At 47.0% G+C, this 17,784-nt stretch overlaps 1 protein-coding gene across 4 annotated transcripts in view; it reads left to right on the top strand.

Moving 5' to 3' along the window:
* The window catches only part of MAPKBP1 (mitogen-activated protein kinase binding protein 1), a 921,590-nt gene that overhangs the window by 768,150 nt on the left and 135,656 nt on the right, over window positions 1-17,784 (top strand). For all 4 annotated transcript variants that reach the window (XM_086937231.1, XM_086937232.1, XM_086937229.1 and 1 more), the window contains 4 exons: window positions 5,228-5,322; window positions 5,619-5,680; window positions 5,945-6,172; window positions 15,694-15,863. In XM_086937231.1, the coding sequence (XP_086793357.1) occupies window positions 5,228-5,322; window positions 5,619-5,680; window positions 5,945-6,172; window positions 15,694-15,863 (555 nt within the window). The remainder of the gene's footprint in view (window positions 1-5,227; window positions 5,323-5,618; window positions 5,681-5,944; window positions 6,173-15,693; window positions 15,864-17,784) is intronic.

Below are 17,784 nucleotides of genomic sequence, written 5' to 3'. Positions count from 1 at the left end.
TCATCTTCAGCCTGAAACGTAAGATAACGAAAATAACCTGTCCCCACAATCCAGGGAATCAACAGGTACCTTAAGCCCACCTGTGGCTTACAGTTAATTTTTCGTGAGCCTCCCCCCCCACACACACACACACACACATTAAGTATCCCCCATTGTAACCCATTGGCTCTGGGGTTTGGAGCCTCCTTCATTCTCCTCTAGGACTAGGAGCCTTTCCCTATGCCCGTGTGCCCGCCCTCGCCTCGTGTCCCATCTCACTCATAGCTTTTTTCAGGCTCTGATCTCAGCCCTTTGATGCTCTCGTTCTATTATCAAACACACCACGAAGCCTAGCACTTTAATCACTGAAACTCCAAGAGGTGGAAGTAATGTCTGCTGCTGGCTCCCTCTTAAGACAACCTAGGACACCCCGCCCTCCCAGGCCTGGCTCCAAAACACATTAGCACAGAAGAACGCTCACTGCAGGCTGCCTGTCCCTCACACCAGTAAACATGGTACCGGTGGCTAAACTCACTCCAATGGAAGTCAGCCTGGCCACACTTAGCGTGCACTCACTGCTGGCTGCCTGTCCTGCACACCGGCAGGCAGACGGGAGAGGGCTCAACTCACACTAGAGCAAGCCCATTAGCACGTTCCCTCAGGGCGCAGCTTACTCCATTGGAAACCATCTACGGCACTTCAGGGCGCACTTCTCATGCTGTCTGCCCCTCACACCTATAAGCTGTACTCAATTCCCCCTTGTCGACGCCATGTAGGCCACACTCCAGAGCCCAGTGTAGCCTGTCTCTATGAAAAGAGCCTAGGAGGTGTTTGTTCTTACTCAGTAGCCACCGGTCACAGGGGCACTTCTGACGCAGAGGGTATTCTCCATGTGGATACTGTCTGCAGTCACTGCGAGGCACTCCCACCCCAGGTTATACTGACTTAGAGCTAATGCCTGCCAATGCCACCCTGGCCACGTGCTTGCACCCTGGGGAGGAGTGTCTGTCCCTCGACTTCCGCCTCCGGCTCTTAACCCGCTCTCTCTTCAGGCCTGCTCTCCCTGGGGTCACTCTGGTGCCTCCCATACAACACACATCTTGGAGCGAGCATCAGTTCTGCACTGATCCCGTTCACCCCCCTCCACCCCGCCCTCCCCCCCACCCTCCTGTCGCCTACCAATGTTTGCTCCCTGGACGTTGGCTCTTTCTGTCCCCCGGGCTGCGGGCACAGTAATTGAGCTGGAGCAGCGAGCTTGAGGGAGAGACGTGCTTGCACCCCCCACTCAACCGTTCTTTCTCTCCTATCGTCCCCCGCCATCCTTACCATGCCTGAAAGGGAAATTTAGAAGTGCCAGTTTCCACTGTCCAATAGTACCTGTTCGCTGCTGAGATGTATATGGCATATGAACAGTGAGCGCAGGCAGTTGTAGCCAAATGTAGTGGAGCGCTGGGTATTACAGCACTCCTGAGAAGTGACGGGGCTCGTTCTTTCAAACGTAGTAAGTGCGGGTACTCGGTTCTGGACAGTGCATGCCCATGTAAAGCACTGTCTCCACTCCTCACTTTTGGGTCCTGCTGGCTGCCGCCACGGGAAGATAGACACAAAGCTCACGTGTGTTTTGTAACGTGAGAGTTAAGAGTGTAGGGAGCTGCCCTTGTGTTCTGTCCCGCTCTGCCCCTCTTCGCCTGTCCATTCCCACCTCCCTGCTTCTACCCATCTCTTCTCGGTGTTTCTATCGTGTCGCTCGTGCCCTTCCTTCTTTTCTCTCTGTCCTCGGTCAAAATATAAATATGAGTTTTACCCCTCCCTCAGAGCCAGAACCTAACTAAAGTGGTTATAATTACTGGGGCTGGGCGGAGCCGACGAGGGGCTTAGTGCAGGCGCCGCTGCAAAATGCAATATTATTGAGTCAGGATTAGAAGTGGTAGTAATAACATGAGGGCCGTCACAACAAAATACACACTGACCTGAGACTTGCATGTAGAGTAGGGAAGACAGGGTGACTCACTTTGCAGCGCACCCGCTTTAGTGACGACTTGTATGCTGCTTGCTGCTCCTCCAGTGTGGAATGTAACCACTGCTCCGGGCTGACCCGTAGATTGACCATCTTGCCGGTTGCATAAGTCATTATGAAGAGGCGCGCTCTCAACAGCAGCACAAGCTGTAGTCAGTAGTTCGTTCTGGCCACCAGTCACAGTAAATAAATCGTCAATGGAAGGCTGCAGGCCAAAGCCTTAGTTCAAGCCAGTCCGATTAGTGCCAATCAGTTTCCCCAGATACTTAACATCATGCCGCTCGTGGCGGTCTTGGACTTTCCCGCCCGAGCCCGCGCTGAAAAGGGGGGAGGGAGGGGGCGTTTGTGAGGATTTCTCATGTGAGAGCAGGGGCGGGGCGCATCTCCAATTTCCTTATGCCGGGTTTCAGCCTCCCCTGTCCGATGCCCTCATGTTCTCCTCACGTGTGAGGAGCATCAAACAGCAGAGGCTCTCCTCCACCCGTTCCCGGGTTTTACAGGACGACTTCGACGGGACTGAAGAGAGTGGCTCCTTCTGGTTGTCATTTGATCTGCAGAGTGGAAAACTTCGGAAGTGCCGATAATCAGCATTTGAGATGCCGGGCCCGCCAGTAACATAGACTCTGCCATTGATTGGCTGTGAACCCCAGACTGCTCCCAGATCGTTTATTATGTGTGATTTAATGTCTACTTGTCCGTCGGACAAAATAGACAGTAAATCATCTTGCCCGTCATAAAAATCAACATGGTTCGGGCGTCGGGCGATATGATTCCCCCACCCCTGCCCTCTCACCACCAAAGCCAACTTCCAGGGCGGAATGAAAGATGTCGCAGAATGGATGAAGCACAGCCGTCTGAAGCTCAACTCTGACAAGACGGAGGTACTCATCATCGGACAATCCCCATCCGCCTGGGACGACTCCTGGTGGCCCACGACGCTGGGCACCACACCAAGACCCACGGACCACGCACACAACGTGGGCTTCATCTTGGACTCCTCCCTCACGATGACCAAGCAAGTCAACGCAGTCTCGTCCTCATGTTTTAACACCCTGCGCATGCTCCAAAAGATTTTCCGATGGATCCCCACCGAAACCAGAAAGACGGTCACCCAGGCCCTCGTCACCAGACGACTGGACTACGGGAACATCCTATACGCGGGAACCACAGCCAAACTGCAGAAACGCCTTCAGCGCATACAGAACGCCTCCGCACGACTCATCCTCGACATCCCTCGCCACAGCCATATATCCACCCACCTGAGAAACCTGCACTGGCTCCACGTCAGCAAGAGGATCACATTCAGGCTGCTCACCCACGCACACAAAGCACTCCACAACATGGGCCCCGAATACCTCAACAACCGCCTCTCGTTCTACACCCCCACCCACCAGCTCCGCTCCACCAGCCTTGCCCTCGCCAGCGTCCCCCGGATTCGCTGAACCACCACCGGAGGAAGACCGTTCTCCTCCTGGCAGCAAAGACATGGAACTCCCTCCCTGCACACCTACGACTGACCGAGGACCATCTCACCTTCAGGAAAGACCTGGTTATTCTAGCAGTAGCGCCCCCCCCCCACCCCATCCCCACATCACTGGTGAGTAGCGCGCTCTACAAATGTACTGATTGATTGATATTCCCCACCAAATATCTTAATTTCAGCATTTGCAGACTTGCTCCTCAGGGCAGTGATAGAGGTATCATACTGGGCTTTAATTATCCTTTTGTACGACGCTACTGCTATGTGGGGTTCACTAGAGGTGTTCGAGGAGTGGCAATACTAAACAGGTACTTTACCCCTAGTAGTCTCTGCAACCACGTCTGACCCCCAAATGCCAGTATATCAGAGTGGAAGGCATCCTTGAAAGGATGCAATATAACTTCCTGTGTGCGCCTGTCCCACCCCAAATGCTCAAATCTTCTTTTGAAGCATGTAAAACCACTGTGCTGAATTCCCCCAAGATATTACCATCGTAGGGGGAGGGGGAAACTTCAATGCTTCACCCATTGACTACTCGACCAGATGTGGGTCCCGTGCTCACTAAGCCACTGGAGTCAAACTATCCTTGCTGAAGACTGCTGATAGCCAGAAACCTGCCCTGGGATGCCTTATTCCGGTCCAGGGAGGTCATGGCTTGGCAGTTCGGGCTGGACTGTTCCCATGAGGCACAGGGTCAAGACTGATTTGCATATGGCCATGTCTGAACTGGGGTGGCTTGGTGAGCTAAATAACGATTGATTAAACCCAGATCTGTGACTGGAGGTGAATGTTTTGCCATTGTGAAACATTCCTTCCATCATCTTGTGTATTTTGCAGTAGTGACTAATGCCTCAATATGTTTGCTGTCCTCCAACCAAAATGGGAGCACTGGGTAAGAGCACTGAATGATGCGCACTGGAGGGACCCTAGCATCTAGGGCATGATTGCAGGCTAGCTACTCCAGCCGGCTTTCGCCATACAGACAAAGACTCCCACTTTTTAAAAAAAAATATGGGTTGTTCTGTCTTTGTATTGCTAAATATTGGCAGGCTGTCTTGAGGGTTCTCACTATGGTGCTGGAGATGCCTTTGGAAGTATCTCCTAGACTGGCCCTAATGGCTATACTGAATGATTTGTGTGGGGCCTGTGGGGAGTGCATACTGGTGGGCACAGCTACAAGTCTGCCCAAGAGAGACATTGCTTTCTGTGAAATCTCCAAACCCTCCTAAAATATCAAAATGGCAGGCAGCCATTGACTGGTATACCAATCTAGAGGTACCCATCTACAGACCCAGAAACTGTCCTCCTAAACATTCTAAAATCTGGGGGCACTGATATGAATAATGTGAGCTGTTCAACAAGTACTGTAATGCATGATGTGATGCTGCTTATAGTAACGCATGACCACAGTGGTGGTGTAATATTTAGATACCTTGTTTGGCTTTGTTTGTATTGTTGATTGCGGACATGAAAATCAATCCTATTGATTTCTTTAAGATAAAAGGGTATGTGAAAGGGTAGTATGATGGCTTAAGGGAAAGTAATTTGCTATACTGACTTCGTGGCTCGTTGACAGATTATATTCCGATGTCTTGGCACCAGTTTAGATTAGCAATTTACCCACCCATCTACTTGTCAGAGTAAAGTATCTGTGCATATGTGAAATCTAGAACTGATGGGCCTGCTGCTAACTTGCTGTTTTTAATGTAGTTTACTAGAAGTAACTCTGTCTATCCTTGTGGTTCTTCCAGGCGTGAAACAATTACTGTGCTGCCTGTGCCTGTGCTGTCTTCAGACAGTGACAAAGAAGGTGAAGAGGATGGCAACGAGGACGAAGAGCTGCCTGGTGAGCAGTTCTTTAGGTGGTACTCCAGCCTCGCCATAGGCTGATAGAATAATTTGCATGATAGTAGGGATTTTTTATGCATGAGTCTGAAGGGACACTGACTTCTTCAGGGTGTTTGCGTGGCGATGCACTATGGATTCGCATTTAAAGAGGGGGAGTGCTGAAAAATTGATTAAGATTGGTAATGAGAAATCCACAAGGCCATGTGATGAAGTGGTATGTCACTGATCTAGTAGTGCAGGTACCAGCGAATACAGATAGTGCCTCTTGGTATAATTTCCTTTCATTTATTTTAGGTCAAGTGAAAGAGATGTCCATACCTTTTGCCAGAAGTCTCTCCTTCTGGGAAATGAAGAGGGTGAGTTCCTATTTCAATTTGTCTTTTTCTAAAATGGGGTATTTAAAATTGGCCTGCTGAAAGGAGTTGAAACTTGTGTTAAAGTCCCTTTTGTGCAGCTAGGTAGCTTTGTGGTTGGCTTGGAATGTGCATTTCTGTAAGACTCACTACTTTGATGCAGGCCGGAGTTTGGTTTGTTGAGATCTGTTGTGTCAAGTGCGTTAGAAGTATTTGCTTCTGGCTAATTTACCATGGGAAATTACTTTGGTTTTTTTTCTACTCAAGGGGAGTGAAACGTCGTCTTCGCAGCGTTCAGACACCACAATGAATAAGACACCTCGGCAGCGTGGTCGCTGGTCCCAGCCCACTGGGAGCCTTGAAATGACGGTGAAATCAATGCTTGACTTGCGCCAGTTGGAGTCTTTTTCTCCCTCTCGGTCTCCAAGCCGAGACTCCCTGTCTGACGGAGAAGAAGAAGGAATGCATGAAACCCCAGCAATACAGATCAGCACAGTAAGAGCCAGTATTTAGTATGCACAATATCCCATAGGGACCAATTATCAGTATTGGCAGGCACACAACTATGGTGTCCCTTCTGTAAAGTAGTTGGTCACCCTTTTGGGAAGACCTTTCTGGAAGTATAGATAAATATCAGGACTTATCTCTGCACTGTTCCAAAAGTCCGTTTCGCTCCCGCCCCATACAACCTCAAACTCAAGTTAACACGTTCCCCAGTTAACCTACCATTCAGTTGACTCTTGCTTTTGTCCTAGCTTAATGAACCTATCTACCTTTGTAACCAGTCAACTTGCATGTCTGAACATTCGTCAAAGGATCTTATTGATTAATTTACTTGGATTACCTCCCTCTCTGTGTTAATGGTAGAATCTTGTCAAGGCAGTTTTATTTTACTTTTTTTCCAGCTGCATCAAAGGAATCATTGAATTACTTTTTTTATTTACACTTAGATTTTTTTGAAACATTCATTCTAAACGAATGTTACATTTTCTCCCTTCCTTCCTACAGGTCTCCATAGTCAATTGATTGCCTTGAGACAACTTACGTAGCATTGAGTTACAGAGAAATGTCATTGTGTGCTGTATTTTTCCAATCAAATTAAAATTAAAAGTAAATGTAAAAGGTTAAAATCCCCATAGAGCTTGAGGTGTACGGCATTGAAACATGAAGGGATGCATGGATAGACCCTCGTCCTTCATGATAGCAGTGTGCATGTATTCTGTCATTATAGATTTATTTCTTCACCTGTGGTCTGTGGACATTTAATAGAGTGTAAAACTTCTTGATTATATGGTACAAATGCATGTTCTTTCTGAGCAGATCGTGCGATGATGGCTTTGTGATTGCAATGCTTTCTGATACCTAGATCCTATAGCACTTTGGAAAGTTTCACAGTGATGAGTGCAGTGTGGCAGCTAAGTGTGGGCTTAGCACTGGATTAATGTACAAGGTTTTTGCAGGCGGATGATCAACGTGATTGATGGCTAATAGTAAGGCATTAAGATGCAAGAACTGTCTTTTTACATGTTTCTGCCTCAACCGTTGTAAAATGTTGTCACAGAAGCAGATCTCTAGTGCCACAATAATATTAGAAGTGGTCACCTTTTTCCATGTTGACTCTGAAATCCTTTTTGCTGTGCGTTCCAGCTGCCTGCCAATATACAGTCTGCAGTACCACAATGCGTGCCCAATAAGTTCAGTGATCTGACCTGTGCATATGCAGCAGACTGCGCCGAGATATAACCAATTGCATCCTTATTGGCTGAGTCGGGCAGGTGCAGCACTATTAGCTCCACCAGTCTTCTAATGTTCTCTGTGCCAGTGCTGCACCCCATTTAAATCTCAAATTTGGAATTTCTTTACATATTTAATCACATATATACCTAGACCCATTTTCTCCAAACAAGCTTATGAGTTCTGAAAATACACACATTTCTGTCTCAGGCGCACACTCTAATTTTGGGATACATATATTAATTTAGCCAAGCAAAAGCCTCACATTTCTTAAACTGGACTACACACAGGAGAGCTAATTACAGGTTGCTGGAGAGCTAACAGTAGCCAATGAGCGACACATAGAAGCCTGAGCTAGCCTATGCTCACTGTGGATGTTTTAAACTAGTTCTGGTTAGATTATTGGCTGTAGAGCAGTATGCATCTCCTAACAGAAGAGCACCAGATCTCTCACCCATGTGACACAATCAGCAGCTTATCTGAGCATCTAGGAGATACCCAGTACATCTACTGGCTAAGATCCACACGTGAATCTAACTCTCAGAAGGACTACTAGAGCTGCTGTACTCATGGACTGGACTGCAATATAAAGCACTCTAGGACCCTGGCTACAAGTATCACCCGAATCTCACCACCTTGTGCTCCCAAAACGGAGTGTGGGTTTTACCCTAAGTTGCCCCAGTATTGGAACTTTCATAGATTCCCATGCTTTTGTATCATTCCCCGTCACCGGAATGGGAGTCTCTGTAACCAAAAATAACATAGCAGTAGGTACAAAAGAGAAAAAAACGGCCTAGGCCTCATTCCCTTTTGTAGCATATCCGCCTCTTTTTGTAAAAGAGACCAAACTAATCATCAGCCAATCAGACAAGCCTCACCCCTTAGAACCCTCCTGAAGGAACCTCAGAGCCTCAGATTTTCTACCGCACGTTGTGCTTAGGGAGTCTCCTTTGAGCTCTGCTCAATCTCAACTCTTCAAGTGTTTTCTTCAGGATTTCTCTTCAGAATTGTTGGCTGTCCCTTCCAGGATGTTTGAAAAGGAGAAGACCCTTTTCAAGCCACCTGTGGCAAGAAAAGATTGTTTGTTGAGGATAGGCATAAAGATTGTATATATTGCCTCTATCCTGATCATAAGGCTGCGGACTGCAAGATCTGCCGCACCTTTTCTACCAAGACCCTCCGGGACCATGTGGGTAGGCTTCTTACCTGGCTCCAGACGTTGAATTCCAGAAAGGACACATCTTCAAGAAGGTCAGTCAAAAGGGGTAGGGTTTCCCCTTCACCTTCTGTGGAGCGTCCATCTAAGGCCTCAAAAAAGACCCCAAGAGAGTCTGAGAGCCAAGGTCTGGTCAAATCTCCTCACCACGGTGAAAAGGAGAGGGAGGAACCATCTACACCTTCTTCTGGGACAAAGACTGCTCCAGCCTTCAAGAAACCATCTTCTCAGTCTTCTGAGAAGTCTGACAAGAGTTCCAAGTCGTCGACGGCTCAGCTGAAGGCTTCGTCGACAAAGGCATTGAAACCCAAAGTTAAAGTGGTGCCGTCGACGGGCTCGTCGACGGTATGATCGATGTCAACGGGATTGTCGGCGTCTATGATAGTGACGTCGACGAGTATGTCAACGACGGCAGCGACAACGAAGATTTCGTCGACGGGGTGACGACTGCAGTATCGTCGTCGAGTGGTTCGACGACAACTTTGATAACGACGGCAGCAGGAGCGTCAACTGTCTTGTCATTGACGGTGTAGACGACGCCCATCTCGTCGTCGATAGTTCACTCGTCGACGGCGGCATTACCAGGAACAACTCCATCGTCGACGATACTGTCGTCGACGGAAAGAATCACTATTGCCATGAGACGGATTACACCTGATATGACGTCCCAGAGGAGAGTTACCCCTTGCCTCCAGCTCTGCTGTTAGAAGAGGATGATGAATACTCAGATGAGGAGGATCAGGACTCATATGGATATGCACACATTCCTTCCCAGCTTCTAGTAAAATGTCAGGAGACTGATTCCGAAGGAGAGTACCTGCAGGAATGTGGGTATCAACATTCTGCTCAGCCACAGGAGTATACGAGGCAAGAGATGGTGTCTGTACCATCTTCGCTCTTGCAGGATCTCCACAACATGCTGCAGGATTACAAATCCAGATGTTCACAGCCTGCTGCTATTCCGATATGCAAGCCCTGCCGGTCCCTACGACCCCTGCACTGGTTTCTCCAGAGTTGCCGCTCAGGTGATATCTCAGTCGCAAACACCGGTTCCACAGGTACCTTCAATACCACTGGACACTCAAGATGATTCATCGGATGAGGATCAAAACGTTGATAGCAGACCTAATCAAGGCGTAGAATGGGACGAGTGTCATCCCAGACCCGGCTTCACCATGTCCGGATCCGGTGGACTCCCCTCTGGTGGATATCGGGGGGGGTTCCATAAGTTGAGGGAGAGGACCTCTAGCAGATTCAAGCTACCAATGCCTTATGTTGCCACCAAGTGTTTTTTATATGACTTTAAAGAGCATTATAAGAAGGTTACTAGATCTATCCGCATTGTTCAGCATGTTTGGGAGGAAAGCCTTAACTCCTTGCATGCAGGGGTAATTCCCCCCCCCCCCCCCCCACTGTGCTGGGGGCGGGGGCGCGCACAGCGCCCCCCCTGCTCATGACGAGCTCAGCTAGTCATGAGGCACAGTGCTCAGGTGCTCATGACGAGCTGAGTTCGTCACGCCCACACCCTTTCCCATTGAACGTTCAGCACAGCAGGGGAATTATCCCCGCGTGTGAGCGTTCCACAGGCCATGACGAGCTCAGCTCTTCATGATCAATGGAGCACTGTGCCTCATGATGAGCTGAGCTAGTCATGAGCACAGAATGGGTTAAAGCAATGAAGAACCCAGCTACAGTGGCCCCTGTACTACCGCGCCTCGAAAAGAAATACAAGGCACCTGAGGATGGTCCGGCGTCTTTGACAGGGCACCCAAAATCGGACTTTGTGATTTCACAAGCTGCACAGAGGAAGTCCCGCAACCCATCAGCTCCTTTAACACCTCCTCCAGATAAGGAAGGCAGGAGGTTAGACAACGCTGGGAAGAGATCTTCTTCTATGGCTAGTCTTTTGGTGCGGGCAGCAAATGCCTTGGCAATATTGGGCAGGTATGATCGCCAACTATGGTGTGACATTTCGCCCCATCTAGATCAACTGCCTCAGGAGTCAAAAGGCGATGCAAAGAAAATTTTACAAGAAGGGGAGGCAACGTCAATGGCGATAATTGATTGTGCCATGGACATCGCCACAACTGCCTTTCGATCGCTAGCTGGTGCTGCAGTTCTTCATCGCCAGGGATGGCTCAGGGCGACTTGGTTCAGACCTGAAATCCAGAATAAAATCCTGGATCTACCTTTTGATTGAGAGGCGTTGTTTGGGAAACATATCGATGACACTCTGCAGGATATCAAGAAGGATACCGAGACGGCGAGGTCTCTGGGTACACTACAGTACCGAAAAGCTCCTTTCAGAGGTGCCAGAGGGAAGAGTACCATGTACAGAGGCTCTTACCAGCAGCAACGATACCCATCGTATGGACAAGGGGTACAAGGCAGGCACTGACCAGAAAGACTGAGTATGACAAACCCGACAAGCCTCCAAACAACAAACTGGGTAAGCGCTTCTTTCCTCCCAGGTCCCTAACCCCTACAGCCTATCTCTTTTTCTCCCATAGGGTCATCCCCTTACCGCTTCCCTCCAGGAAACCTTGGCTAATAACCCAAAGCGTAAGAACAATTTTCTTGCGCCCTGCCACACTAAGTCAACTCCTTTCAGTGTGATTTCCGTGTTTTAGCCACACCACGCTCCTAATTAGTCGCGTATTTTCACTCTGATGGCACCACCAGTACCATCACACCTAGCCGACTATAGTCCTCTCACCTTGCACTATAGATCCGGCCACCTAAGCATTGTTGACCATATGTCTAAATTGACTACTGACTTTCTCTGTAAATGTTTTGTCCTTGTTCTTAATGTTTGTTTGTACAGGTATGCATGAGAAGGGAATCCCCCTCTCACATATAGAAAAACGCCTTAGTGAGTGTATCACATAGTCTGTACCACAACACTAAGTCTGTTTTATTTCACCACACCTTTTTAAAAAACGGTCCTGAGGAAAGCCAGAATACTCTAAGGCACTGGCTGAAACATGTCGACCATCTGAAGGACGCAGGGGGCAGTAACTCGCCACCCTCACGCGTCCTGTAGCCTTACTTTTAACCGCTGGTGACAGCCCAGTTATTAAAATTTAATTTACCCTCGGGTACTGGGACCACCACCAAGCCGTTTTAAATCGCAACTCACCCAACCTCACTGCACTCTCGGCAATATACCAGCTCCGCTGTAATCAGGCGTCGTAGCACACCCGGGACATACTAGGTGTCACTGGGTGGGCCCGATGATGAAGCATCCCACCAACTAGGTTGGTGGGTGAGGGCTTCATGAATACACCAACAAGGTGCCCGTGACAGAACTAATTTGAGTACTGTAACACTTTGGTCAACTTAAGCTAGTCCTCTTTGTTTAATCACTTATTATATTGTTCACTTAACATTTTCTAGACTATTGGGCTTCCAGCTGTGTTGTGGCTTTAGCACTTCTCTGCTTACACTGGTGGAACCATTTCAGATATTAACACTGACCTGCTGAGTTAACCCCTTCAAGCAGTACAGTTCTCAGTTGGGGTGATTGTGTGTTGCCTTGAGCTGCTGAAGTTAAAACATTAGGAAAAGCTATTTACAAAGGAGGCAGTCTGCGGCAATGTAAAATAACTTTCTCTACCACCAACGGTCACCTCTGTAGGACCTGGCTGGTATGATGGCACAAGGGCACTAGTGACCACTTTTATATGCCAGTTGAACATTTGAGTGTCTGAGGAAACCATCATTGAATTTAGATTAAGGGTATCCTATGTGCTTTGTGTGCCAAATGATGACCTCTGCCCAAAGAATCACTTGCATAATGTTACTAGGATGTGACTCCAAGGGTAATAAAAGTTTTCATTCAGAATTTTTTTTAAAAATGTATACATTTTTATTAGGTTTATTAAGAAAGAACAGGAAAAAAGATTGGGACAATGCATTATAGTGGTAGTCAGAAGGTCACAGTACACATATATTATATTCTTCCACATCGGATATTCAAATACCCTGATTGCTTGGACCTAAACCATTTGCCCTTAATCCGGACTGATTTCCGGGGACATCCTCTGTAGTGATAATTATAATTTTTTTGCTGAATTTTCTATAGTGCGAACTTAACCCGAATCGGGTATCAGAGCGCTTTACAGAGCACCAGTTACGTTGCATGAGGACACACATTCATATTTGGTTGGCACAAGGAGATTAAGTGATTTGCCCAGAATCCCAGGATGTTCGGCGTCATTACCGAGACTCAAACACAGTTTCCCAGATTCGAGGTCGGCCACCCTAGCCGTTAGGCCAACTCCTCTCCCTTAAATGGGTTCCTCCTGTTGGGGCCACCAATTCAGACCCCTTCGCCATACAAAAAGTGCAGGGGGAGGGATCTGAAGTCTTCCACTTCCTTGCAGTTTCTCTTTGCGACAAGGGTAGCCATGCCCACCATGGCACGTTCACTTCAGATGCTGCCAAGACACTCCAGAATGCCTAACAATGCAATTTGAGGAGTTAGATCAGTCGGCTAGTGAAGGCCCCTGTTAGGACATTTCCAGTTCAGCTCCAGTAGCCAGCTATCTCTGGCATTGCCTAACAATATGGAAGAAATCGGTGCCTAGGCAAGTGCAGCAAAAGCTGGCAAGCAGCGGGAATTTACAGGCGGAAGGTATGTCAAATATCGGTAATTTGATAGCGGAGGCGTGAAGATATATAGCTAGTTCCTGGGGAGCCATATTGACATTTTGCCAGTCAGTGTCATCTAAGAGACCCACCCATCGCTCCCACTTCTGTCTGAGAGTGGTGAGGCAGTTGGAGGCATTAAACATGAGTGTGCAGTATATTTAGGAGGTGCCGTCTTTCCTGATGTCCCTCATCTGGAGCTTGGCTTCAAGACTGTTGCATTTAGGTAAATCAGTCTGTGCAGTTTCGTGACTGGAGACCGAGTGGTTTCGTGTACAGTGACAGAGGCTTCGGCCATGCTAGAGCAGAGTTTGTTGTGTAGATGTCTTGTCCCACCCAATGAAGCGCAGTGTGTTACGCCAGTGCAGAAAGATCACTTTGGTGACCTCTAAGGTCTCTGGAATTTGTTCAGCATAAAGCATAAAGCATCACCTTGTCAAGAAGTCTACCCAGTATGCCAGTTCACTCCAACCCCTGTGCATCCAGATATTAATAACTAGGAATTGTGCAGCTTCCAACTAGAGTTGCTGATCTGCCATTCCCATGCCATCCTCGTTGACAGAGAGGCGGCATTTGACCATCTCAATGTGGGGTGCCGGCCTTCCCAGAAAAATGAGCCAATTGTGGATGTAAGTTCCTGGAACCATGTGGGGATCAGTAGAACGTTTTTGAGGATGCACAAAAATCCTGGGAGTGTCATTTTAAAAAGACCTATCCTACCCGGTACTTTGAGTGGCAGGGGTGCCCATCATTGGAGTTCTGTTTATATTTAGGTCAGGCAAGGGGTATGGTTGAGGCTCCATGTCAATCCAGTCCCTGGGCCATATGAATGACAAAGTTGAGAGAGCTTAGGCACTGTATGGGGGTCGATGTTCACATGGCCACATTATCTCCCTGGAATAGGACCAGCAGGGACTTTGTTTTGTTCACTTAGAGACCGGAGACACATTCTCAGAAATCCAGGAGGCAGAGACTTTGGGGTACTGAAAGACAGAGATGGCTACAAACAAGAGGGCATTGTCTACATATAGTGTGATTCTTTGCTCATCTCTAGTGTTCCAAGGAGATGGACGGAGCGCTGAAACAGTTCAGACACTCACCCTTCACAGTGCACCAGTCTACCAATGTAAATGTAAATGTATAGGCATTTATATAGCGCACTACTTACCCGTAGGGTCCCAAGGCGCTTCGACCGCTGCGAAACCCTTCCTGGCTTCCCTGGGAGATGGTCCCTTAATGGGTATCTCCAGGGTGAGACCAGGCATCCCCGGCGGTCTGGTGGGGCCGTTAGTGAAGATGAGGCAAGCTAATGCCCAGAGTTGCCGAGTGTGATCGCTGATCAGAGTGGGCACCGAGGCGAGAGAATTATCGAGTCCGCTGACCCTGGTCCAGAAACCTGCCGCACCGGGAATCGAACCCTGGTCCCGGGCCGTCCTCTGCTCTCGGGTCTGCCGCAAAAAGGAACAGAGACAGAGAGCAATGCTGTCTGGTGCCTCGATGGATAGGGAAGGAGGCCGATAGAACACAGTTAACAAGCGTTCGTGCCACCGATAGAACACAGTTAACAAGCGTTCGTGCCAAGGATTGAGACTAGAGGAGCTGTCCATATCTGCAAAAGCATGGACCCAGATTCATATGTTCAAGGACATCTCTCAGAAAGGACCACGTTTTCACACTTAGTATTTAATAGGATCAACTCAGTGAAGTAGTGCTTGATAATTCAAAGGGTATTTTGACTACTCCTCTGATGGCGGCTTACAAGGCAGACTCTTTATATTGTCTGTAGCATAGTCCTTGCTTCTAGCAGACTTAACAGGCCTGGTACTGCAAATCTTCAAACCGACTTAAAGCCCTGCTTCAACCTTTTATTCTATTAAGGAATGTGACTTGGTCTTTGTGAGTGATCTCCAGAAAATATATTCAATGCATCCTTGTAAAAGCTAATAGTGTGAGTACCTTTTTTTTTATATATAGTTTTGCAAGTCCACATTGTACCAGCTTGTTCCTGCAGGGTATCCTAGGTTGTTCACCGAGGTGAGGAGTACTAGTGTGCGGGTCCATTTGAGCTCAGAGAGGACCCTGTAACCCACTCCCATGCAATATTTGTCATTTATGAACCATGCCCAGGGATGGCTTTATACTGACTTCCTGATGCTGATCACTGCTCATCAGTGTCTCCTGCCACACAACGTCTTAACATGTCTCTGGTAGAAAAAAAATGTAGTAACCCCCTGACCGGTTAACTCTTTGAAAAGTGGTGTTGATTGCCAAGGGGACCCAAGTGTTGAAGGATAATGTGGCAGTCTCTTGATCAAAGATAGCCTGTTAGTTAATGCTCAAGTGATAGTAGCTCCTCGGTGATGAGAACTCCTGCACTGATGCGGTGTAGAAAGTACTCTTGTCCTCTCATCCTCAGCCTGGCGGATCTCTGCTTCCGAGAGAGCATCAACTGTACTCGCGGCCCCGCGTTATCCGACTGATGTCCTGTGAAGAAGGGAAAATCGGCCATGACCTGGACACCCCTGAGATCGAGCCATGTCCCATCTTCCCTGAGCACACAGATGAGAGTATTCTGGAGATCAGCAGGTATGTCTTTTCCAGAGTCATTCTAGTACTTCCAATTGTTAATTTACCCTTAGGGAGCAGTATATAAAAGCTACAGTAAAGCGAAATACAGTGAAACATGCAAGATAAGCATATGACCATGCCAGAAGGCCAATGTTAAATGTACAAAATCTTTTTTTTTTTCTCGACATTTCAACTGTTATTTGTCAAAATGAGTTTTTCACCCTAAGATTAACTAACGTGATAAGGCCACTTTGATACAAATGTCATTTGACAGGCTCTCATGTGGTGAATCTATTTCTGTGTTTCATTTGACCGGGGCTGTCCTAGTCATCTATTTTAACAAAATGCAGTTTAGAAATCGGTGGAAAATGTTTCCAGTGTCATAATTTTTTATTGGAGTTTGTGCCAAAAAGCTATGAAGCATAATTAAACGACTTTCCTTGAATGTTAAGCTGTAAATGGTACCGTTTCAGTGTTATTTTTGAATTGCCACCTTTAGTAAAAAGCTAACCATAAGGCAACTGGGGTAGGCAAGAAAGCGGGAAGGCAGTACGTTTGGGGAGCTGGAAAGGTTGGTTGGTTGAAGCTCACCTGTTTAAAAAAAAAAAAGAAATAAAAAGTAGATGAGGCAGCAGTACCATCTGCTGGTAAAAAAAGGCGAAGTACAAATCATTTTTAAGGCGATATTTATTTTTGCAAACAAATAGTATAGGGTCCCGACATGCTCTGTGATTATTAACTTTTGAATACCAGGGTTTAATAATAGACTCATTCTATGCAAGAACGGCAGGCTTATTTGAATATCTCCAGCCTGGGTCATCCTAGTCTGCTACTCAGATTTAACTTTCTTCACAATGGCACGGATCATTTGGTTTCCTTTAGAACCTAATCTCCTTTCTCATTCTCAGAAGAGATACTGTGCATATTTGGGTACATTCTACACTGTTCCTTTACATTGTCAAGCGTGAAAGCTGGTTGTATGATCAACCTCTTTTTTTACATATATTTTGTCAATTATTTTTGGAGTTTTGTTTTTGCACCATTTTTTTCCTCTACTGTGCTTACATTACTTTGCTAATGTCAAGAGAACAGTCCCCCACCATCTCCAGCTACTGCCCCCAGTTCAAGGTAAAGCATAAAGTACACAACCTAACACAGATATTAAGAACGTAAACACTGATCTTTAGCACAAGCTTTGAATAATAAATCAAACCATGGTATTCCTGCATTTGTAAGTTAACTAGAAAGAAACTTCTGTCATGGAGGTGCTGGGAAGAATAATAGATGGCTAGCTTCCTTGATGGTTACATGCCTTTTGAACCATGTGAGATACACATATGAAGGTTGATACTTTGAAAATGTTATTTGGTACCTAGCGGAGTGCATACATCTATTTTAGAGAACTTTGACACTGTCAGTTGTGTACTCTTTCTCTTAAGATATCTACAATGGGACCAAAACAGGGTTCTATCTAGGATGGCAATCGTATAACTTGAGTTTTTGACCTGGAAGATATTTTTTGAAATTTTTACTTTTGGCATTTGCAGTGGTGAGGCAGGGTACTTCCCATTTCATATTTACAGAAACCATTTCACTTCATTTGTGATGGAAATCACGTGGCTGCATTAAGAAATTGATAAACCACAGAGTAAAGCACATAATAGTCCACATCATGTGGTCAAGGAAGAGCAGAAGGAAGGCAGCAAACCATAAAGAATGCCTGCTTGGACACACCGTACAAGCATGCAAAGATCTGGAGTGCAGTTTTCAGTACCCCTACTTTGTGACCTGGTGCCCACAAGGTTTAGAATGGGGAAGAGCCAAGACCCAAGGGAATCTTATGTTTGCTCTTTTCCATAATGATGTTACAGGTGATGACGCCTACTACTGATTCCTTGGATTTATTTTTGAGCTACTGGCTCTTCTGGAGCAAGACCAC

The sequence above is a fragment of the Lissotriton vulgaris genome, chromosome 9, assembly GCF_964263255.1.
Source record: "Lissotriton vulgaris chromosome 9, aLisVul1.2, whole genome shotgun sequence".
Lineage (NCBI taxonomy): Eukaryota > Metazoa > Chordata > Amphibia > Caudata > Salamandridae > Lissotriton > Lissotriton vulgaris.
This window is presented reverse-complemented; position numbering and strand designations above follow the sequence as displayed.